Source organism: Gavia stellata, chromosome 7 (genome assembly GCF_030936135.1).
Source record: "Gavia stellata isolate bGavSte3 chromosome 7, bGavSte3.hap2, whole genome shotgun sequence".
Taxonomy (NCBI): Eukaryota; Metazoa; Chordata; class Aves; order Gaviiformes; family Gaviidae; genus Gavia; species Gavia stellata.
Window position 1 is genome coordinate 24,906,037 of NC_082600.1, and position 25,256 is coordinate 24,931,292.

The window sequence follows — 25,256 nt, forward strand, 5'->3', positions numbered from 1 at the left end:
CATCCCACTCTTCATCCTTACTACTTCATCATATCAGCACCACCATCTGTAGTTTATAGATGAGATAGGACACACCAAAGTGGAGACAGCATTTTCAAATGTCTTAACTCAAAATGAAATCCCTCAACCTCCATCTCCTACCACCCATAGTGATTTCACTGAATCCCACAGTTATACAGCATCTTTGATATTCAGATTGTGCATGTAGGCACTTCGACATTTACGAGCCTTTGTAGAACCCACATCTAACTGGAAGCCCCATGTCATGCCATGATCCTCCCAACAATTCAAAGACCAAGCCAGGAATGGACCCTTACAGCTTTGGTGCAGAGTTCCTGCTCTTTCCACCAGATTATCTTTCCTCACTGCAAGAACAGAATGGGTGAATTTCAGTAGCTTTTTAGCTATCTGTGCTTCTTTACATCTCTCCTGCAATGAGGAGGAACATGTGACTATTGGTAGGCAGAGAGTTTAACTGAACATTAAACAAAAACCTGAGTTTCTTCCATGATCTGTTTTACTGTTAAAAAAAACCCAAAAAACCACACAACACAAAACCTCTAGGTAGAAGCAGAAGTGTGGATAACAAAAGCAGACAACAAAATCCCTGAAAGAAAATTCACCTACTGAAGAGGTGGCAGCAGCAGTCACAACAAGAAAACCATGTGTTACCATACTGAAAAGAAAGTTGAGCAGCATTTTTCAATGCTTTTGTCCTCCCCTCCACCTCTTCTTCCCACCCACCTGACTCTCATTTGCAGCTGTATGAATTCCTGTGGTCTCACTGGCACAGTGTGAGGTTAGCAGATCACTTCTAGGACTACAACAGTGCTGACAGACTTTACAGTGTGGGCCAGTGGGCACATGTATGTACACGCTTCCCTCCTGTCTTTACACTTATAAAAGACATGGATATAACTATGTAAATACACATGCATCAGGTTGGGGTCCGACACTTGCTTCAGACTTACTCTGGCCCAGCAAAAAACAAGGCATGGCATTTAACAATCTGGAATAGAATATCACTTGTCATTTTGCCTAACATGTCTGAGCTATCTGAGGATAAGGAATAAGGAACTGATACCTATCCTGTACCTTACCATCCCATTATCTAACCTCTAAGCCTAAATATGAATGCCAATAGTCCTAGAGGTATAAACAATAAAGCTATATATATTGAAAAATAAAACCAGAAAGCAATTGTGACTCTATGCAAACTTGCTACAGCGTCAACTGTAAACACCATTACATAGAAGCAAAGCAGAACAGCATTTTCAATGACAATGTTTCTCCTCTCTTCCTACACTCTTCTGAGAGGACTTTAATCAGCAACTGGACTTGACAATGGGCATCATCTAATGGGGATGTCCTTTGTCTAGGTGTCACAAGAGAAAGGACCTGTACTCTACTCAAAGAATAAGACTGCATGAGGCCTAGTACCTGTGGCTTGAGGTGCTTGTAGTGAGAGTGTCCAGAGAGCCAAAGGACTTCAATTCATGACCAGTATTTTGGTTTCTGAACTATATTTTACAGAAACCAACTGTGAAGATGGAAACAGCATTTTCAAAGAAGCCAGAGAAAAAAAGAAAAAACAAAAAAACTACGATGATGAGGAATTTTGAAAGCCTGACAATACCACAAGGAAGCCTGAAGCCTGATCCACTGTCTTTAGAGTCAGTTGTGACGGCACAGCATAAATGCTGGGTATTACGCTTTGCCTCACTCCTTAGTACTATGGGACAATTGCATGGTAAAAGGATCTTTGTCTCTGAGAGTTCATCTACTCCTGCTGCTTACAGTCCTTGCCTGATGTCATAATCCTCCCTCTGTGGCAACAGAATTTTGTTCGGAGCAACTAACAGGGACGTTACAGGGGATTAAGATTTTGGATTAGGGAGCAAAGCCACAGAAGCACAGGAAGGCTTATAAAACATGAAGATTGTGTTACCATGCACATGCCCTTTAGTGCTAACGAACAATGAAAGATAAGACAAAACCCAATTTATATATACAGCAGTAGAATTAGTTCTAAAATACCAGTGCTATCAGGGTTCAGGTCTATTTTTTATCTCATTCCTTTGGCTACACTTGGAGCAGTTAAAGTATTTAAAAGCCAAGTTTCAGAACCAGTCTTCACATAATAATCTCAGATATATCCAATCAATCACACTATACTTCTAATTAATAAAATATGCATGCTGACTTTAATTTTGTCCTTAAATTTCCAACACCTGACAACAGTTGTTGTTTCTGTTGAGTGAATTTTTGTTCAAAGGCCTTGTTTTTGTTGTCTGTAGCTGGGCTTTGCGCATTGTCTTCATGTCACATGCACAGTGGAAAGGGGAGTGAGTGGGCAGTAGATATAGAATAGAAGCAGAGAAGTCCCCAGTGCAGAAAAGCATCCCCACTAGCAGAAGCGTGACCTACTATGTCTCCTCCTGTCCAGACTAAGCCTACCAACAGGGGCAGCTCCTTAGGAATATGAGATGGCAAAGCAGAATTTTTCAACAATGTCCATTTGATCTTTATTTCTGCATCTCCGATTTTTATTGGAACAGCTCAGTATCTGAGGATTTGCAGGATCTGTCATCTTGTTGGGTCTCCCTCTCTGGGAAGGAGTACAGTATTACACTTTTCTTCCAAGTTACCTAGCTAGATGCATGGTCAGTTTTACCACTAAGTATTTGAAGAAAACCACCTTAGAGGAGTACAGTAGCCAGATCTCTTATCCATATTCTGCTTGGAAAAATTACTTTGTCTCTTTGTTTCCTGCAATTTCAGCTGTATGGGAGCTTTCTCTTTGCCCTGAAACTAAGAAAAATTTGAATTCTACTGCTGCGTGTTGCCAAAAATGCCATGTTTCATCCCACAGGTGGGTGTGTTTCAGTGGCAAGGGAAGTCATTCCTACTTCGTAATTTGAAAGCTCTTTACAGAGAAAGGAACTTTAGGAATAAAAGACAGTATTGTGATTATCGTTCTTCCGAGTTAAATGAGGAATCAGTTTCTTTACACAACAGCTGCAGGATTATAACACAACTGCTTCATGCTTTGATCATAACTTGCAATAAGCATTAAGCTAAGCAAACCATTCTTGGTCTTGCACATAACACCTTCCTTCACACATCGAAAACTCACTCCTCTTGAAAGGAATCTACCATTTGTGTTAACAGTATTTTCTCAGTAAGATGAAGATCTGCAACAGGCAAGGTCCAATGGCACCATGGGTCCATTTTCACTCTCCATCTCCCTAAATGCTCCCATCTTTTTTCCTTGTACCTTCAAAGAGACTAGGAAGAGACAGGAAAGTAACACACGCAAGACATCTTTACTGTCTTTGCAGAATAAGGTCCTTCTTTTGTCCTATAGTTTCTAGACTGCAAATGCCACCAAGCACTGAAATATCTCTACCACCACCAGTCAGACATTATGATGGACAATTTATACCTATGATAAATCTACAGTCGACTTCTGTCAACAGTCCTCTTTCATAATCAGCAATAGTCTGCTTATTTAAATTCTATGTGCAGGCCCAGTACAGCTCAGAGATGCATCAGGTCCTGGAAACCATATACACTAGGCAGAATATAAACCTGTTCTAGAACTCACTCAGTGCAGCTTAAGAAGGAAATGAAGTTAATCCAGCTAATTTTTTAAATTTCAGAATAATTTGGAAAAAATTATTTTTTCTGAGTAAAAAGTGAGTAAAATTGAGACTGAACCTCATGGAACCATCACTTCAGTGGATGGACCATATCTCATATGCTGTAACTGTCAAATGCCAATGATGGCATGTTGACAACTACTTTGCACAAATGTAAGAAACTAAAGTATAGTCAAGATTCAGTGCACAATTCAGAAAGTTAGATCCTGTATTTTGTGTCACAGGTGGTAGAAAGCAGGAATATCACAGAGTAAGTTTAACTTAGCCAACTAGAACCAAAAAACCAGAAAGTATTTTCAAGGACTGCAAGGCCATCTCTTTAAGCTCTCTGAGTTCCAGATTTTGTTAAGAACTCATCATCCTTTTCATCGCCTGAAAAAGGTTAGACATCTGGCAGGTTCCATGTTTAAAGTTACCCATTGTCAGAAATAACTCAAAAGCCAGCATTCTGCAGTACCCCAAAAATACAGCAGTTTATTCCAGTGCCTCAACAGAACCTGAACTTTTCATTCACCTGATGTCCTTCTGTTCCAAATACGTGGCTGGTCTAAAAATTTCAGGGACTGGGACTAGTTAAAATAACAAATAAACAAGTCTCCCATGGAAAGCACATTTACCTCAAGGTGACAGGAGAAGGGAATCAGCAGTAATGGCAATCCACTGAAGAGGGGTCTAAGGTGGTGGGGTTTTTCTCCCCTCCATGAAACCTGACATATACCTATCTTCCTCCCTCTTGTCCATCTCTAAGAAACCTAAAAGGTCTTGAGCAAAGTGCTTATACACATGCTGGCGAGGGAAGAACAAAAAAAAAAAAATCCCAAAACAAAAAAACCCCCAACCATACAACAAAAAGTCAACTGCATAAAGGGAGTATGCCTGGATCTGAGCTGTGACAAGGGACAGGGAGATGCAAGTGAAGCAGAGGAAGTAAACAGTATTCAGACATTCAAACACAGAAACTAAAAGCAGAAAGGAAAAACTGAAAGGGCTGTATGTGAACAAGAAAAACACAGTCAATTGGAAAAACACCCTTCCCCACTGCAAATCACAGCAGTACTAAAGTACCAGGCCTCATGGCCTATTCTGAAATAGCCAAACCTATTTAGCAAAGGTTGGTTTCCTGAAAAGCCAATAATCCACATTATGTACTCAAAACAAACACTTTCCCTTAGGCTTCAATGTGATCAGGTGTCTCCATCTGAAGGGGAAATACTCCTATAGGGTTAAGACCTCTGTAACAATATAAGCTTGAGCTAGAATAATCTTCACAGCTGTGACAAGCCTTTAGGTTCTGAGGATTCTGGAAAAATCAAAACAAACAAATCTCTTTGTTCCAGGACCTCCTCTTCATGCTGCATTCACTTCAATGGACATCAAAAATCACACAGGAACTCCTGGGCAGATATTCTGATGGACACACAAGTGACTAGAAAGAACAACAGCGGCTGCAGCCAGAGGGACAAGATACTTACTGATATCTAACATGAGTCCCAAATTCCCTGCCATAGTTTGAATGGATGGCAGAGAACACCTTAATCCTAAAGCTATTTACACCCCAGTGTACTTCCAGGAAGCTTTTTCTCCCCAAATCGGTCCCAGCCCATGTATCGTTCCTATTTTTTCAAATCTCATCCTTTACCACATTCATTTACATAAACTTCAGAAATCCCCTAGAGACAGCACCTAATACTGTCTAAATCCCTAACCTCTGTAAGACAGAGTACTTAAACTTTTCACAGCTGGGAATAGGCCAGAGATGCCAACAAAATGTGGTCACAGTCAGATGCTCCACATGCATAGAGCACAATACATCACGCTAACTTCTGCCTACCTCTAGGCTGTCAAATCTTTCCAATTCAGTGTTTCGTATACATCCAATGGCTAAAATTATCTGAGACTGTCAGTATCTTTATCTGTTGGGTAAGAGGGTGCCTCCAAATATGCTTTTGTCTATTAACAACTGCTACAGTGATAAGCTGTTTACCCATTAAAATTTCCTTGGTTCCTCTAAATATTTTCATCCTTTTCTAAGCTGTAGAATGCCACCCCTACCTAAGAACACAGATGATATTCTGAAGCAAAGGTAGTTGCTACCTTCCTACACCTGGAATATGGAACAGGAATATTTTAATTTGAAAATTGCATCTATTGCATTAGATCAGGTCAGTAATGTCAGGTCTTCCCAGTAAACACGGTGGCTAGAAAAGGAGTTTACGAAGCACATGATTAAAGCCACAAAAATTTCATTTCAGTGATATGTGAAATGTTGGGAATTCTTGTCTCTATCTCAGAGGTGAAACAGGAACACCCTACATGTTTTCTCCCACAACAAAACCTTAGACTAAACCTGTGGCTTAGACACAAAATTTCAAGGTGATTAAGATGATACTGTAACAGATACCATCTGCAGCTTCAGGACTGTTAAACAGAGACACTTCCATTAAAAAGGAGGAGGATTTTCTTAAACTTCCACAACGCCGAGGAACAAGTCTGTACTTTATATTGCAGTCTCTTGAGATGAGCTGGGAAGTATACTTTCACTATCATGTTTAAAGGGATAAATTTTCAACACCATGGAAAACATCCCTCTGGTTATACTAGTACCAAAGTCCTATTAGTTTCTAATAAGCAGGTCCCAGGGAAATAGGGTATTTGTATGTAATTGTACCATTAATCCTTCCTTCATTATATGTTTCCTAAGAATTAGCCTTCATCAAATTGGTCAGCACTCTTTACCCCATCATCTCTCTGTAATTCAAGCGGAATGTTCTCAGTTACTACCCGGCCTCTCCTCTTTGAGCCATCTTCCTTGGTTTCTCTCAGTTTTTCCCCCCCTTTTCTACTGAAGCTACTCCCAGTCTCTTTAATGGCTTTCACTTGAGTAGCTTTAGTATTTTAACACTGCCCACATAGTCCGCAACCTTTTGGCAACCTCGAACATCATTGATTGATCCCTTTTTACTTAGCAGACAATAGTAATAAAAGATGTCAGTAAGAATTTCACATGGGGATCAACATCATGAAAGAGCCCTATCTGCTTTGTAAAAAAATCAGAGACTATCCAGTAAAAGGTTCTAAAAAAGACCTGAGAGGTACAAAAATTAACAGGTACAAAAGGATCAAGCATGACCACTCATATGTTTGATCAATTATGGCTTGTAAAATACCATCTAACTACTGAAGGAATTTGTAGTTAATAGATTTTTTTTTTTAACTGAAATTGCAGAAAGTTATTTCTGTGGAGTTTGGGTTTTTTTTTTTCCAAAGTCTAAATTTAAAAAAAAAACAGCTTTTACCTCCTGGTCTCACTCCTTACTGAAGAATCCAAGTCAGCTTTTTGTTTTGTAAAGCTCTGAGGGCCTTCTATGACTTTATACACAGCAGCTATTTGCCTGAACAATCATTAGACATTTCAGGAAATCAACCTGTGCTGTTATGGATATTTAGAGATTGATACAGTCAAACCCCCCAGGTCGACAAAAACACCTCCATTGTTTGCCATGCCCTTCTTCAACCCAGATATCCCCTCCAGAGGGGCTGGGGTTTGTTATTTTGTTCCTGTCTCAGAGGTGTGACTGCATCCAGTAAAAGGCATCAAATGTTACATAAAAGCATCTTTCAGTTCAAACCAGTAATGGGGAAGAAGAACCTTCTCTACCTTGCAGGTCAGCTTTGGTCAACTCTACTTTGTTAGCAAAAAATAAAAAAACAAAAAAAAAAGCAAAAACAATAAACAACAGGTTAGTATAAAGGCAGATAAACCAGGGTCACATCACTTTAAATAAATAAAAGCAATTGGTATAACCATCACAGTCAACGTGCATAATCAATACATGCAGGAATGACAACATAAGCAACAAGGACATGGCTACCTTAACCCAACAAAGCAACAGATAACAAAACCACATACAAGAGAGAGGAAAAACATTTCATTCACATACATACACAAGAGGTCACAGAATTCACAGAATAGTAGAAAAAGAAGGAAAAAATACCACATTCTTAACACCCATCTCTCAGCATTTACCAATAATTTAAGAGAGATGTGGTCTCATTTGAGAAATACTTAGAATCCATTTAAGTAAAAAAAAAAAAATCTATTTGACTTTCAGCACATTAGTCAAGAATATTTTTCTTTTGTTTCTACATCCAGGCTTTGGATCTGAACTTAAATCTTCTGTCTCTCATAAAAGCACAGACTGCCCTGGCTTTTTGTCGAAAGTGGATTTATTGCCAGAAAACCATAGGGGACTGATAACTCTGGAAGACAACAACCTCTCTTTATCCCAAGAACTGAACTTGACACTGGACGTAAAGTGACAGTAAAACCTTGCCCCCTCACAAGCTGTTGCCTGCTCATGGATTTCAACACATCCTTAAGAAAACTTGTATCAACAGGCAAAGAGACAGCTCAGGCTTTAGACCCATATAATCTTCGTCAATCTCATGAGAGCAATCAACAGAAATGACAGTAGTACAAGCTCACTCTTTCACTTAGGTGGGAATGATCTTGTTACCTGTAGTCAAATCATAGTCCATATGGCAAAAGTGAATCATAAATCTACAGAGTCTGACTAACTGAACATCCAAGTACACTTTCTGAAAATTGCAGAGCATAAAAAAGCAAAACAAAACAATACCACTGGCGCTTTTCCATTTAGGCACAGTATTTTTTTTTTTTTTTTTAAATGGAGTCCAGTTCACAAGGAAGCCACATAGATTTTTGATGTTATACCTTGATTCTAAGTTTTCTCTTTCAGTATGGAAAAAGCAGAGCACAAAGATGGGAGTACAGGCAGCAGCTCCCGAATCCCTTGCCACTGAAGGTTATGTATTTCTATTATACAGCACAATGGGAACAACAAAACACCAAATCACTGACCTCACTGCTCAAAAGATGAGTATTTAAGAAGTGCATACTCACCTTTATAACCTTCTGTTCTTAAAAAGTTCTAGTATCATAGCTGACATTGAAGAGAGATTGGTAGCTCTCCCTTTCTCCCATTGTCTCCTTTTACATTTACAACCCAATAAATTAGAACTGGCATGTAGAGATGCCATTCCCTGAGGTTCCTATGAAGTTTAACATTTTCAATCTTTGCTATTGTTTCACAGCCCGCAAATGACTCAAGATGGCAATTACCTTCCCTTTTGTGCTAGTCAGATTTTTCTTCCCACTGCTGCAACTGCTTTACTACATACAGCCATAAAATCCCCAGAGTTCTTTAAACAAAATGCAAAAGAGGAGGAGGATGTATTTCTCCATGTATCTTCTTCGACACATATTCTAACAATGTAATTTCTGTGTAACAAACACACACTTTCCCTAACTGCCCTGCTCCTCACCTTCTTTGTAGCTAAGCTGGAGCAAAACTTATATTTGTTCCATAATTCCAGTAGCACTGTGACAATGGAATACAAAAGCATATAGAACAGGAGACCTGTCAAACCATCATGGAGGAAATTAACGCTCCTCTCCCCAACAGACAACCTTTGATTCCACAGAGGAAGTGAAGTATCACCAGATTTGAAGTTTCACTACTCAGCAGAGGAAGGGTGAAATACTTTCTGACACTATTCTGCTGTGAGATTTTAAGCATAATATTAGATTTTCTTTTGTTCCACATGCTGCTTAGTATGCAAAATGTGTTTCCGATTATCCAGCCTGTATGTGTCATTCATGCTTTTCATGCATCAGTGAATTCCAAAGGTTAACTACACTATTTCATGGAAAGTAGCACAAAATTATGATTTTACTGCAGGATCTGGAAGATTAAGACCAAAAAAGTCCCAAAACATCTGGAACACTGTCAGCCAGTTTAATAAGAATCACCATCCTTTGTGAGAAGCTGTTATCAGTGGAACAGGTGAGGGAAGGTGAAGAGGAGAGGAAGAAGCCACATCTCTAAAGCACATGGAAAACTGCCTTGTAGAAAAAACAACGTTCTTCAACTGCTGCTGTTAGGCTTGTTTGGCTGGGGGCAGGATGGGGTAAAAGCGAGTATTTAGAACATGAAGCTGAATTTCAGATAGCTCTAGTGCTCAAGGTAGACAACCTAAGCATGTCCAAATAAAGGAAAGGAAAACACAGGAGAACATATGGCAAATTAATAAAGAGGTGGAAAAAACACCCCAAATGTAGGAAGTACTCAGTAATATTTAGGGCAACATCTTTAAACTCCACAAAAGATTGGACACCTGCTTAACTACTTCCAGGACCAGTGAGGAAAAAGCAGTGAGTCATTCAGTCTTGACTTTTTTGGATGGAATAAACTGATCCATTCATCTAGTAGTAAGACCAGGAATGAAGTGCTCAGCAAAAAGAAGTGATTTTAGAAGTCTAGAATTAAGAAGGAGCTGATCTGAACTTTAAATTGGTTTACTTTCAAGGAGGGAAAGAAGGTCACCTGGAACAACTTCCATCCTCCAACTCTTGCATACGCACAACAGTGCAGACATGTTTTCTTTCAAGCTGTGTACGTCTGACATAGAAATGGAAATAGCCTGTATTACTCAAACTCAGGAGCTGTATAAAAATTTCCAACAACAGGCTGTTGAGCTGGAGACTGGAGAGAACCAGGTCATGATAGAAGGCTTCTTTTCCTCAGTTTCTAATGCTTTAACTCATCTCTAGGGGCCTCCGTCCACTACTTCAATGTGCTCTGCAAGACATAGTTGAATTTCATACCCTCACCGCAAATAGATGAATACCATGCGCCTATTTTACAGGTGGGGAGAGCAAGGCCCAAAGTAGGTGGCAGACTTGCCTGCAAGCTTCCAGTAGAAGTGGACCCCCAACATGAAGTCCTTTCTGAGAACTGACTTTGTCTCTTCAGTGTGTTCAGTAGCTTGACCCAACACTGACACAAGGACCGTTTAAGTCTTAACCACTTCCCTACCTTTTGTACCTTTTCTTTCAGACCCTCTCACCAATCCCTTTTTTCTGGGTGGTGGTAGGGGAAAGGGCCCTCTTATTGCATAAAAGATGATGATGAAAGCTACAGTTAGCACAAGAGCTCTGTGGAAAATGAATAAATATATTGTTATAATGTCACTATCCTGAAACTTCATTCTTCTCACAGTGGTGTGTAGTACCTCAACCCAGAGCAGATTTTACACACCAGGCAGCAAGAAGGTTTCTGGCTTTGCCAAATACCTTCCAGGGAAACACAAGCTGCCACTACAGATCTGATCAGACCTTCAACATCAATGAAGAGCTGCCTGTTGTACCTGAAAAAAATCAGAAATGCAGCAATCGCAAAAGAGCAATGAAAATAAACCAGACCACCACATGCAAAAAAGAAGGGGCGTGTGGTGTGGAGCTTTAACTCCGTGGGCTCATTTGACATTTCAGACACTCTTGGGTTCTCTTCTTCCAGATAATCACCCACAAAATTCTTTGCCACAAGTGACGATCCTACAGGACACATGAAAACACAGAACAGGTCAGCGTGGCAGCTATCATCTTGTCCAGCACACTGGTGATTGAGCAGCAGACTTCAAAACCTGAAACCTTAAGTTTCTACAGCACACAAGGAAGCTGACACTTCAGCTAACAGGATAAAGAGATTACTTAGCTGTGCTATCCTAAACAAATCCCACAATAATTAAAGAAATTATAGGAATAAAACTGACAGGCAGAGATAATTCTTGCCTTAGGTCTTGAACTGCCTTTTTGGTTTTTTTAACACTATTATACACCAGCCACTTTCGGTCTCAAGGGCGCCTGCATTTCAGTTACTGACTCCTATATATGGCCTAAGAATGCTTTGGCGTTCTCCAGGTCCTCAAGAAGAAGCTGTCACATAAATATAATTTATATTGAAAGTGCTCCCTGCTCCTGTTCAAATATGAGCACTGCCTTATCCATCACTGGAACGCAGCTAATTGTATAATGTGGTAGGTTTGTGCTTTGGTGCACAGCAGGGCTGAATTGTGCTTGAGCACATAAGAGGAACAATGTGGCCAAGGAAGTTCAATGGCTTGCTCAAACCAAATAAAAGGAGGTGGCGGTAGAACCAAGACAATAAAGAAAATTATTTTCCTATTAAAACTTGTGTATCTTAATTGGTGGTATGGAATAGCATACAGAAATACATGAATAGAAACAACAAATGGGAATAGGGTGTAAAGATGTCACCCAGTTGTAGTGGTACTGGTCTGTCTTAGGTAGGACAGTGCTGTCTGCTGACCTACATCTCGCATTCTACTATTCTGCTGGCTTCCTTCCTCCCCACATCCTTTGATTCTGTCCTGAGATCAAACTGACAGTTTCAGAAAAAACAGCTGCCACCTTGTAATCTCCTCTGCTTCTGAAAGCAAAGCCGCAACAAGAGACAAGCATTAGCAGAAATCTCTCTCACACCACATTTGGAAGGCAAGATTCATATATGGGGATGGAATGACATTTCTTTAAGCATGCATGTTCTCATCATGCATATGATCACGCTGCCCTTCGTGATGAAATAAGGACATGTACTGCAAATCAGCATACAACACTATTCACCTAAAAAGTCTGCAGTTGTTTGTTACAAAACACATTTAAACATCATGAGACAGCAAGAACTGCTTGGGACTTCAGCCCTTAAAAACTTTAAGACTGCACCCAAGATCACTTCAGATGGAAACAAAATAGGGAAACTTAAATAAGGACCAAACATATTTAGGGTTTATCTTTCGTTAGAGAAAGGGGAGACGGGTGTGGCAACTGTAAGAAAAGGCATAAGCAAGCAGCAGTCAAGATATGAAATGAAGCCTTGACTGTTGCTGTGATTCAAAACACAAGTGAAACAGCTTTCTGGTGAGCTAATTCTCAGGTTTTTTACTAATCCTAAGCACACTGGCAAAGAGAATAGCTTCCTCTCCAGCAGTTCCCTTGGTACTGAGCAGGGACCATTCAGGAAGAGAGCACGGGCACTGCTTCGCCAGATCAAGTTCTTCCAAATGCAGAATAAGGGCCATCATTGACCTTCCCACTCAGTTTTTTAGGTCTGTCTCCAACTTTGAATCTTGTTCGAAGGGCTTTAGAAGAGAAGGGGAACTCACATTCCTGCCACTTCTAAGAGCGAACCAATCTCCACATTCAGGCAGCAGCTGTACTGGTACCAGATTGGCACACAGACAAACTAAGTGACACATTACATGTTTTGGGAGAGGTACTAGCATTATGTAACCTCAGTAACAGGACACTAAATCAAAGAACTATACTGGGTACAGGAGAAGGAAACACCATAGCTCTAATAATGGTGCAGAGTCTTCTGGGAAAGCATCATGAGTCTGTTCCTGAGCCACACACAGAACAGGTTAGTCTAATGAGAGGTCCTCCGAAAGAGAAGAGCTAGTACAGGGAACATGCAGGCTATATAGTCAACAGATTAAGCTACTTTTAAATAGACAATCACCAGAAATAACTAATATTAAGAAGAGTTTTCAGTGCACCGAGGATAATCAGAAAAAAAACAATTTTCAAAAAACCCCAAATCTATTTTTTTTTCCCCTTGAACCTTGTAAACAACACCACAGAAAAGAGGCACTTCTTTTGACATTTTTGCCCTGCCACAAATGGGCAAAGCCACAAGTTCTGCTACATTATGCTCATTTCCACAAGGAACAACATAGTTAACAGACACTATTAGATACAACAGAAAGACAGAAAAAAGAACAGCCTACAGCTGCGCAGCACTTATCAATGCTGTGAAATTGGAGTTGACACTGAGTGAGGTCCTGTGACAGGACACAAAATTCTCACAAACCAGAGTATTATCATGGGAGTGTGGAAGGAGGGCTGAGGCACAGGAGCTCCCAGCCAATCAAAACACTGGGAGACAAGGAAGGGGTCAGATTTAATTAGACTGACAATTTGCTGTTTCATGAATACTCAAAGATAGCACTAAAATGATATTTTCAATCCTAAGAAGGGACAGTCTTGACAAGTGGCAAGGCTTCGGCGTGATGTAACCTGTAATCTTGACACAGTAGGGAAATATGATCAAGAAGTAATCTCACTTTGTGAAGTTCTGTCTTGAGGATCAGTTCAGGACATACAACTTCTTAGTAAACACGCATACCAGACAACTTTACTGATAAAACTATCTTCCCGTAGTGACTGGTAGCCAACACAGCAGACTGGTATTCAGTGGAGCTAGATGTAATGGTGATTTTCATTTAACCCAGCGAGCAAAACCTTGGGTTTTTTGATGATAAGTATCCCATGTGCTTTGGGAATTGACACTATATGCATGTTACTGAGTCAGTACTGCTGATGTCAATATTCTTTTAATTAATGGGAGCTTAGCAGGAATAGCAAATTATTTAAAGAAGCTTCAAGAAATCACTACTATTTACATGCTTCAAAAAGTCACTCATCACACTTGTTTCTAAACTGGCTGGAAAGGAGAAAATACAGAAGAGAAAGGTTTCCAGACAGCAGAGACAATGCCCCCAGTGCTTTCATTGGACACCCACTTCCTCAAAAAAAAACCTCCTGTTTTGGTCCAGTCTTCTCCCTTCAGTTCCTTCCACCTTCCATTTCCCCTGTCTCTACTTGATCTTCAAAATACTTACTTCTGTGGATCCCAAAAAAGGGTGCTCAGAAGCACAGGTGAACTGAAGGCTCAGAACCACTTTCAAAATATTTTAAGAGTTCTGTAATGTTAATAAACCACTCTGAGAAAAGTACTAGTAAATAGTAGTCCGTCCCAGTATCACCCTTTCCACTGCTGGAGGTACCACCTCATAGGGGATGGAGTATACAAAAGAACAGTTGCTAAGCCGCTCGCAGAAGCTAGCTATCCCCTTAAGCTGCATTTGTGAGCATTTGGAAGACATAAGCGCAGTGAAGAATGTCACAATGAAAGCAAACTAATGAAATGTACAGCAAGGTGGACAAGTAGATGCACTGAGGGCAGCAATGAAGTAAGAGGGGAGTGCTTGAGAGGGGAACTTCTCTGAAATCAACTATACCTTCACATCCGCGCTCAATCTGCCCACTGCGGTGTAGAGCATCATTGATTAGATCAGGCAGACGCCCATTCAAGTCCACAGATGCTAGACAGCCCTGAAACCCATCACGTGAGGCCACTAGCTTTGGGAGGTTGCTATACATGCCTTGAGCTAGGCCAGCAATGTAGAGATCACCTAGAGGAGAAAGGGGTAAACATACAGAAAGGAGGAAGTTACATACCTTCTAGAGTGGCTTTCCCCTGCTCCCAACATGAATAAAGCAAGCTGAACAGCTGCTCAGAAAAAGTTAAAAGCAGAGCAAGACATTGTGCAAGAAGTAATTTCTGTCTCCTTTACTACAAAAAAAAACCACAAAACAAACCAAAAACAAAAAACCCCAAACCCCAAAAAACCTAAAAAACCCCAACGAACAAACCCCAAAAACCCAAAAAACCCCAGTTGTAATTGCATCCTAACTAGGAAAAACTATAGGATGACAATAAATTTCTGATAAAGCAAAATATGACAAGATATTCTGCTACAGAAGGTTGCCAAACAGAGAAAAAAGAAATTGAAAGCCAAAAAATCAGCAACTGCCAGATTTACTGTTCTGTAATGTATGGTTCCTGCAAGCTTTCTCTTAGTTACCGGTTGAGCCCCCAAGAATGAAGGGGGCAAGTGTCAATCTTGTAAAACTTACCTTTAAGATCCAGATTTTTGGCACCATTGATAACCTGAGTGACCACCTTTGTGTCCACCTTTAGGCTGTGTGTGTTACTGTTATCTCTGGTGATGACGACATTGTGCCATTGGTTGTCATTAAGAGGACGATCACTGTTACCTTTGATAACATTAGGTCCATTTCCAAGGTCAAAAACGTAGTGTATATACCTGTAAACATAGCAAGAACTAGTTAAAATTGTGTAAGAACTTCAGCGCTACTGACAGTTATTGTAGCCAGAGTTGATAAATTAACTTACAAAAGTCATGAAGGGAAGTATCTCTGGGTTAGATAGTTCTAGTGAGACAAAATATTAGCCACTGATTTGAAAAGATATAGTTGTTTCCTTTCTACCACCAAAGTGTAAGGATTAGTATTTTGAGATGACAACGTTTGGAGTAATCAGATTCTAACCATAAAGCATTCCTCTTTTTCACAAAGTTCTCTCAGATCCATAAAAACCCTGTCTGTGCATATAACTATTTTTTAAAATTAGTAATATCGATAAATGTACTGGAGAGCAACACTAGATATGTTTATTTGGGGTATATATTCCCCAGATTCATTCTGAGTTTTGAATAACTCCCTTAAGTAGTTTATTGGGAAACCGACTCAAAATCTTGTACTAAAATTCACATGAGATCCTAGGCTTATTCAAACAGCTGGAAAACAATTAGCAAAGCTTTTAGCAAAAAATAAAGACCCTAACGAAGACTGAAGTCATGGGAGTGTTACCCTGAATTATTTAAATAGTTCAAACACAGAAATCCACCTGAGGATAGAAGAGAAATATTCTACTTAGAAAGAAAAAAAAAAAGACAACAAAATTCAACTCTCAGAGCACCAGGAACTCGTGACTTTTGCTTTTTTTATTACTCAATGTCCCACTTACAGAAATATGTGCAAAGTTAAAAATGAAACAGATTGAACTATAGTTATACTGAACTTACAGGACTAGTAAAGAGTGTTTGTGGAAAACGTCTACTGTGACTAGATGAATATAAGAGATCAAAATTTGTTCAGCTAATAAAGGATTTTTTAACAAGCGATTGGTCTTGCAAAAAGAATATAGCAGCTCAAAAGCAAGCTGAGTTCACTTTTCCTCAATCACCACCAGCAGAAATACAAATTCAGCAGCCCATATGCTCTATCCACCCAAGGGTGCTGAGGGAGCTGGCGGAGGAGCTTGCCAAGCCACTCTCCATCATTTATCAACAGTCCTGGTCAACGGGGGAGGTCCCGGATGACTGGAGGCTTGCCAACGTGACGCCCATCTACAAGAAGGGTCGGAAGGAGGATCCGGGGAACTACAGGCCTGTCAGCCTGACCTCGGTGCCGGGGAAGGTTATGGAGAGGCTCATCTTGAGGGTGCTCACGGGACACGTGCAGGATAAACAAGGGATCAGGCCCAGCCAGCACGGGTTCATGAAGGGCAGGTCCTGCTTGACCAACCTGATCTCCTTCTATGACCAGGTGACCCACCTAGTGGATGAGGGAAAGGCTGTTGATGTTGTCTACCTGGACTTCAGCAAAGCCTTTGACACTGTTCCCCACAGTATTCTCCTAGAGAAGCTGGCGGCCCGTGGTTTAGACAGGTACACTCTTCGCTGGGTTAAAAACTGGCTGGATGGCCGAGCCCAGAGAGTTGTAGTGAATGGGGTGAAATCCAGCTGGCGGCCGGTCACAAGCGGAGTCCCCCAGGGCTCAGTTTTGGGACCGGTCTTGTTTAATGTCTTTATTGATGATCTGGATGAGGGGATAGAGTGCACCCTCAGCAAGTTTGCAGACGACACCAAGTTGGGAGGGAGTGTTGATCTGCTTGAGGGTAGGAAGGCTCTGCAGAGGGATCTGGACAGGCTGGATCGATGGGCTGAGGCCAACCGGATGAAGTTCAATAAGGCCAAGTGCCGGGTTCTACACTTCGGCCACAACAACCCCAGGCAACGCTACAGGCTTGGGGATGAGTGGCTGGAAAGCTCCCCCGCAGAAAAGGACCTGGGGGTGTTGATCGACAGCCAGCTGAAGATGAGCCAGCAGTGTGCCCAGGTGGCCAAGAAGGCCAACGGCATCCTGGCTTGTATCAGAAATGGTGTGGCCAGCAGGAGCAGGGAGGTGATCGTGCCTCTGTACTCGGCTCTGGTGAGGCCGCACCTCGAATACTGTGTTCAGTTTTGGGCCCCTCACTACAAGAAAGACATTGAGGTGTTGCAGCGTGTCCAGAGAAGGGCAACAAAGCTGGTGAGGGGTCTGGAGCACAAGTCTTATGAGGAGCAGCTGAGGGAACTGGGGTTGTTTAGCCTGGAGAAGAGGAGGCTGAGGGGAGACCTCATCGCTCTCTACAATTACCTGAAAGGGCGTTGCAGAGAGGTGGGTGTTGGTCTCTTCTCCCAAGTGACTAGTGACAGGACTAGAGGAAATGGCCTCAAGTTGCGCCAGGGGAGGTTCAGGCTGGATATTAGGAAAAATTTCTTTACTGAGAGAGTAGTGAAACATTGGAATAGGCTGCCCAGGGAGGTGGTAGAGTCACCCTCCCTGGAGATATTCAAGGAGCGTGTGGCTGTGGCATTGTGGGATGTAGCTTGATGGACATGGTGCTGTGTGGTGTTGGGTGGGTTGGTTTTTGGTGTGTTGTGGTTTGTTGTTGTTGTGTGGGGGTTTTTTTGGTTTTTTTGGGTTTTTTGGTTTTTTTTTGGTTGGACTTGATGATCTTACAGGTCTTTTCCAACCTTAGTGATTCTGTGATTTTTTTCTTCAGTAAAAATGGCAGAAACAAAGAGTCTGTTATAAGAAAAAAAAAAATAAATAAAAGCGGGAAGAGAGACTTAGAGCCCTCAGTACATTTCCTCCTCCTCTGTGCTATTCTTCAAGGTTAACAGGACAAAATGTTAGCCTAACTAGATCCAAAGGATTTAAAACATTCATGTTTCACACTGTGAACGTGTCTTTCCCTCAGCCACAGGGGGAAGTCAGTGATAAAATCAGGAGTCTTAAGCTTCCGTGTTTATGTTTAAGTGCTTTGTCATACACCTCAGCAAACATAGAAGACATGAGTATGAGGTGAATTTCTTTTTATGCAAGCATTTTAAGCTAACCTATAAGTAAGTTTATCTATAAATAAGCTGGTAGAATAGAGCAGAAAGTCACTTACCCTTTGACTAGTTCAACTGCGATAAAATCATTGCCGTCACCACTGTTAAAGAGAATGAAACCATCAGCTGAGGTGGTCTTGAACTGAAAGAAGAGGTGCATGGATGTATAAGCCTGCAAGGTGGCCAAGCTCAGGTAGCTGCTTTTGGTCTTGAACGTCACAGGGTCAGCTATAATGTTGCGGAGACCAAAGCGTGCCTTCAGCTCGCAATAGTCAATGTCACCATTCTTGCACAGGTCAATGTAGAGCATCCCATTGAACATGAGGCTCTGGAGGTGGCCAATGAAGCTGGAGGGGATGACAGAGATGTACCGTTTCTCCGTCATGATCCCTGTCTCAATGTTGTGGAACTCCAAGCGGGTGTGATCACCAACCATTGTGCCTGAAGGACAGAAACAAGGAGGAACATGCAGAAAAAGTCCAGGGATCAGTAACAGGTTATATGGAGCCCTTCTCCCTCCAGTTTCCAGACTAATAACCATACTAACTTAATCCCATCTGATCACTGTTCAGCAGCTTGCATAAGAAAGAACGTATAGACTCTTGGTGGAGAGGCTTGAGTCCAGCAGTTGCCAAAACCTGGCAGAAGAGAGACGACTGGACTAAAATGCCATGGGCAGCAAACTCTCTTTTTTTCCTTGTGCTTCAGGCTTTGTTTGCAAAGACAACTAGGTCTCTCCCTTAAAGCCTACAGTGATCTATTTGATCCAACAGTCCATCTGTCAAACAACTCAGACACTTCTGAAACAACTCTTAGAAATGTGCTTCTCAAAAAACACTCAATAAACATAGATTAATACAAAAAGAACAGAACAAGAAGTGAGAACAGTCATAAACCTGCTAATATTTATTCCATTGTTCTCTCCTGGTGCCTCATGTTATTTCCCTTGTTTTAAGAGCACAGCAGGAGGGAAACACAGGAATGCAACAGGTAAAAAGCTTTCCATATATTTAAATAATCAACCTACTACTTGGGCTATTTGTCACATTGTGACAGATTTTAACCTCTCAATTAAAATATTCAAACTATTCAGGATACCAAATATGTCAGACTACTCTTGAAGCATATTTGAAATGTTTCAGTAAGTGTGCTAGACATCAGTACAGACGCAGAACCCACACAGACAGGTGAAATACAACAGTATGCTGAAAGACTAGTTTGAGTACAAAGACAAGTTGGGCAACATCAGAATGAAAACCATTACAGACAACCTTATTTTAGTCCTCTATAGTTTTTCATTAAGATAGTTTTAACTATTTGGTCACAGAAGCAAGTATCCTTTCTACACGGGCCTTGTGCCATTTAGTATACAACAGGAATAATATTAAATTAATGAATTACTCAACATTTAATTGTTTTCTTATCATTCAACGTACAACCATTATTCAAGCTCTGCTACAAATATGCCATTATTTTTTCTCTCATGGAATTTTCTGCAGTGTTGTATCGAGTTTATGCGGCAAGGTGCTGGCTGCAGGGCGGCCTCTGTGAGGAGAGGCCGGGGCTGCCCCGTGCCAGACACAGCCGGTTCCAGCCGGCTCCAGTGGACGCACTGCAGGGCACAGCTGAGCCCCTCAGCCAAGATGGTGGCGCCTCTGGGAAAGCGTATTTAAGAAAGGGCAAAATGCTGCCCGTGAGTGAGGAACAAAGGACAAAAAAAAAAGCAGCCCACAAAACCCCTGCAAACACCAAGTTCAGAAGAGGAGGAGGGGGACGAGGCGCTCCAGGCACCAGTGTGGAAATTATCCAGCAGCCCATGAAGAAGACCACAGCAGAGCAGCCACCCACACTGCAGCCGTGGAGGACCCCCATGCCAGAGCAGGTGGATATTTCCTTAAGGAACTGTGGCCCATGGAGACCCCAAGCTAGAGCGGGTTTTTCCGACAGCCTGTGGAGAGGACCGGTGCTGGAACACTTCATGAAGGACTGCCACCCATGGCAAGGACCCACACTGGAGCAGGGGAAAAGGTTGAGGAGGACGAGTGGCAGAGAGGAGCTGTTACAGACCGACCACAGCCACCGTTCCCCCATCCCCCTGCACCACTGCGTGTGGGGGGACGTAGAAGAGTCAGGAACAAAGGAGCAAACCTGAGGAAAGGAGGGAGTGGAGGAGGGTGTTTTACTTTTCGTCTTTGTTTCTCACCATCCAACTCCATTTTTATTTCACCATAAATTAATTTAAGTTTCCCCAAGTCAAGTCTGTTTTGTCAGTGACAGTAATTGGTAAGCAATTTCCCTATATTTATCTTGAACCATGAGCCTTCTCATCCTATTTTCTCCCCTGTCCTACTGAGGAGAAGGAGTGAGAGAGCAGCTGGGTGGGTGTCTGGCAGCCAGCCATGTTCAACCCACAAGTTCAGCAGCACAGTGTGCAAATTATCCTCAAATATGCACTTCATCTACTAGCACTCCTGCAAGAATAAGCAATATTACTTTCAATTTTATATACACAAAGCTGAGGAACAGAGAGATCAACATATCAATCATTTCGGATGTCAAAAAAGAAAAATATTTGGCATCCAGTTTAGTGGAACATGTAACAACTTTGGAGCACTCACTGGTTTTGAGGCTCAGCACTTCTAGAAATAAGATCCTGTATTGGGTTTGCGTGGCAAGGTTTTGGTAGCTGGGCGGCTACAGGGGTGGCTTCTGTGAGAAACTGCTAGAAGCTTCCCCTATGTCGACAGAGCCAATGCCAGTCGGCTCCAAGACAGAACTGCCGCTGGCCAAGGCTGAGCCCATCAGTGATGGTGGTAGCGCCTCTGGGATAACATATTTAAGGGGGGAAAAGAAAATAAAAATCCAACCTGCACAATGGCAACTGCAGCTGGAGAGAGGAGTGAGAATATGTGAGAGAAACCACCCTGCAGACGCCAAGGTCAGTGAAGAAGGAGGGGGAGGAGGTGCTCCAGGCACCGGAGCGGAGATTCCCCTGAAGCCTGTGGTGCAGACCATGGTGAGGCAGGCTGTCCCCCTGCAGTCCATGGTGGAGCAGATATCCACCTGCAGCCTATGGAAGACCCCACGCCAGAGCAGGTGGATGCCTGAAAGAGGCTGTGGGAAGCCCGTGCTGGAGCAGGGTCCTGGCAGGACCTGTGGACCCATGACGAGAGGAGCCCACGCTGGAGCAGGTTTGCTGGCAGGACTTGATGTGAGCCCATGGGAGCTCACACACTAGAGCAGTCTGTTCCTGAAGGACTGCACCTGTGGAAAGGACCCACGCTGGAGCAGTTCATGAAGAACTGCAGCCCGTGGGAAGGACCCACGTTGGAGAAGTTCATGGAGAACTGTCACCCGTGGGAGGGACCCCACGCTGGAACAGGGGAAGAGTGTGAGGAGGAAGGAGCAGCAGAAACAACATGTGATGAACTGACTGCAACCCCCATTCCCCGTCCCTCTGCGCCACTTGAGGGGAGGAGGTAGAGAAAAATCAAGAGTGAAGTTGAGCCTGGGAAGAAGGGAGGGGTGGGAGGAAGTTGATTTTAAGATTTGGGTTTTTTTCTCATTATCCTACTCTGATTTGAATGGTGATAAATTAAACTAATTTCCCCAAGTTTAGTCTGTTTTGCCTGTGACAGTAATGGTGAGTGATCTCCCTGTCCTTATCTCGAGCCATGAGCCTTTCATCATATTTCCTCTCCCCTGTCCAGCTGAGGAAGGGGAGTGATAGAGCAGCTTTGGTGGGCACCTGGCATCCAGCCAGGGTCAACACACCACAAATCCACAATCCCAAATGAGTACCTCCCAAAAGAACAGGAACAATTAGTGATAAACTGTGAAAGACCTGACTTCAAATGACTTATCCAGCTTTCCATAGGAACTCTAAGGTAGAGAACTCAATTCAAGTCAATTCCTCTGGGCTGTTTTCACATGCCTTGCATAGAGGTCTCTTTCCTTTTTTTTTTTTTTTTTACTATGCTATGTCTCATTCACAACAGACTTTTCAAAGGGGATCTTCAAAAACCAGCACCTCCTTTAATACAAACACCTATGTCAACCCATTTGCTGTATTGTCCTTTCTTAATTGTAAGCAGGGAAGCAAAGCTCCTGTGGAAAAAGGGCAGCAGCAAATATGAAATTAGACAACATCAAAATGCATACAAACATAGACCTATCCACCTGCAACTTTTCCCTACTTCTGCATGTTCCTCTGCTTAACCTTCTAGTACACGTTGCTAATGTAATTACTGCACAGGTAAAGTCCTTTGTTTTAGAAGGTTTTCCAAAGGAAACAGCCACACTACCTGTTGCCTCCAATAACATTTTAACATGCTGGTCCAATTCAATCAGGTTTAAAAGAAGAAAAGGGTCAAAAATATCTAAATTCACACTAGTTTTGTCAAAAATTGACACCTGGATGAAGACCTGAATAAATGTTTCCAGTGTGCTGTAGGCAGACAAAATTTAGGAATAATATCCTGCTTGATTGCATCTGCTGATCAGTTGACTAGTCACTGCAAGAGGTATTTGAGTCATTGGCATTATACCTGGGAGTCAAACCGATCACCATAGCTGAGTCCAGGACAAATTCCTCTTTTAATTCCCCCAGGTCATATCAACCGGTATTTACAAGCTTTCAAAAACATTCTGTGCTATCTCCCGAAATCTAGCATTTCTCCCCTAAGCAGTTCCCAGACATTAAAAAAAACAAACAAAAGATATATTGACAGGTCTTTCAAGACTTTTCCTACTATTCACAACATATTCTTTTTTTTCTGTTAGGGATAAAATGAAAGCTGAAAACATTTATAGGACGCTTGGATGATACATCCTGACTCGTGGTCTATAAAGAGTCAGATTAAATTAACTGATCGTCTCTTTCTTGCTTAGGTCCTCTTGAAACACTGAAATATTCCTAACTCATCTCTCATGATCATGTACAAAGTGCAATTTTTCCATTTATACTTTGTCCAAATGTGATCAAATTTTTGCAAAGACAGCAAACAAGCACAGTTGTTATTAGAAAAAAAAATGTTTTCAAGTATCTGTTCCAAATACAAAGAGAAAATATTACACAAAACAGTATTTTTTCCCACTTATTCCCAATTTTAGCAGTGGATCTAAATTTAAAGACAATTATACAAAGACCATTGACATGGAAAGCTTCAACTCAAGCAGATACAGCTGGACAAACTTACAAGCAGCTGAAGAGTTACATATTTCTGACTATTCAGAAATTTGTGTCAGTACCAATGCAAACGTTTTTAAATCCTGAAACAGTTCTTTACCAGAAAAAATAATATTTTAGTTTGAAAAAATGCCAGTTCACAGGAACTAAAACAGTATATGGGAAAGTTTATTTTGACAAACCATCTCACTTCCACCACTGTGCTTGTTAGGGGCTATTTCAGTTTTAGTGTTAGCAAATGAAACTTTCTGATTTTTCCAAACAAGAAGAATTGTATTTTCCTAAAAATAAAATAAATAAATAAAAATCACTTAAAAAAAAATCTTGCTTCTTTACTTTAAAAGATTAGAAAAATACAATGTAGAGATGTCAAGGACCAAGAGGAAGAAAACTCCTCTCCTCAGATCTTCTACTCTTAGATAAATGCAGAGAAGTTGTTGCCAGAGTAAGAAAGAAAAATCAGGCCTGTGAAATCTGGAGTACATTAGGACAGGGAACCCAAAACCAGGGGGTATTAGAAATGAAGGGAGGGAGTTTGGAAGCGGTGAACCCAGAATTTTAGAAAATGTGAAAAAATGAGAAAACTGGGACTGGCTTAAGAGAAAAAGGACAGTGACAGCAGTGGTAGTGCAGAAAGTTAGGAGTAGTTCAGTGAAAAGCTGAAAAGGGCATGACAATACAAGACCAGAATCAGGACAGAGATGCATTTTCTTATGAAATCATGGAGTGAAATCCAGTATTTTCTGATCTCGTTAGCTGTCAGCCTCACCTGCAGAGTTCTCCTCTAATTCCTCCACTGTGCTCTGTAGAGAGTATTGTAACTACTACAGCAGTCAGCAGCTCTTTAGTTCAAGTGCTAGCAGACAGAAAAAATTCCAGCCACCACTGCGGTATTCGGGTGCTAGCAAGATGTTTTAGGGAGGAATATGACTGCTGTATTTGTGCCCAATTTATCACTGAAGTTCTGAGGTCTGTTCTGAGGTGGGGGGAAATGTAGGAGGAGGGTTTTGTGATTAAGCAGCAAAATGCTGTCCAGAGGAACTGGATTCTGTCTCTCCCTTAGATGTCCTGCAGGAAGCCAAGTCAGTCACTTCATTACAAATTTTTCACAGGTGTTCATTAATTGTCTAGACCTAATTCTCCAAGTAGCAGGGTTGAGCTAATTTACAGGATCCAATATACAGACATGCTCAGTATTTGTGCATGCAAATGACTGAAAAATCATGCCAAATTGGTACCAAATACATCCAACTTTAATCTGATGCCTTGTTTCCAAACGTGTAAAATGGGAAAAAGACACCTACTCACTTCATATACCATAGACATGGGAATACACCCAGTTATAGCTTCTTAGTTCTGTAGAAACATATTGAGGAGTAGCACACAATACACACACAAAAAAGGAAAAAACAACAGCTCTATATTTAGAGCAAAATTTAATTGGCATGCATTGTTCCAAACAAGCAATAAGAAAGAAGGCATCAATCAAATAGGCTGTTTATTTTTACTGGGACCCCAATCTAGACTTCCATCTATGCTTAAAGACAGCAAGAATCCTGTGGGGAAAAAAAAAAAGAATCTATGCAAACACATCATTGAAGACTGTATCATCTGCCCAAAGAAGTGGGATGCAGATTGCACAGAAAATCTTAACT

The 25,256-nt window shown here is 41.5% G+C and overlaps 1 protein-coding gene across 4 annotated transcripts in view; it reads right to left on the bottom strand.

The window, feature by feature from the left end:
- Positions 1–25,256, bottom strand: part of NRXN3 (neurexin 3) — a 983,888-nt gene that overhangs the window by 550,152 nt on the left and 408,480 nt on the right. For all 4 annotated transcript variants that reach the window (XM_059819968.1, XM_059819967.1, XM_059819969.1 and 1 more), the window contains 3 exons: positions 18,473–18,854; positions 15,304–15,494; positions 14,625–14,798 (listed from right to left, as the gene is read on the bottom strand). In XM_059819968.1, coding sequence (XP_059675951.1) covers positions 14,625–14,798; positions 15,304–15,494; positions 18,473–18,854 — 747 coding nt within the window. The remainder of the gene's footprint in view (positions 1–14,624; positions 14,799–15,303; positions 15,495–18,472; positions 18,855–25,256) is intronic.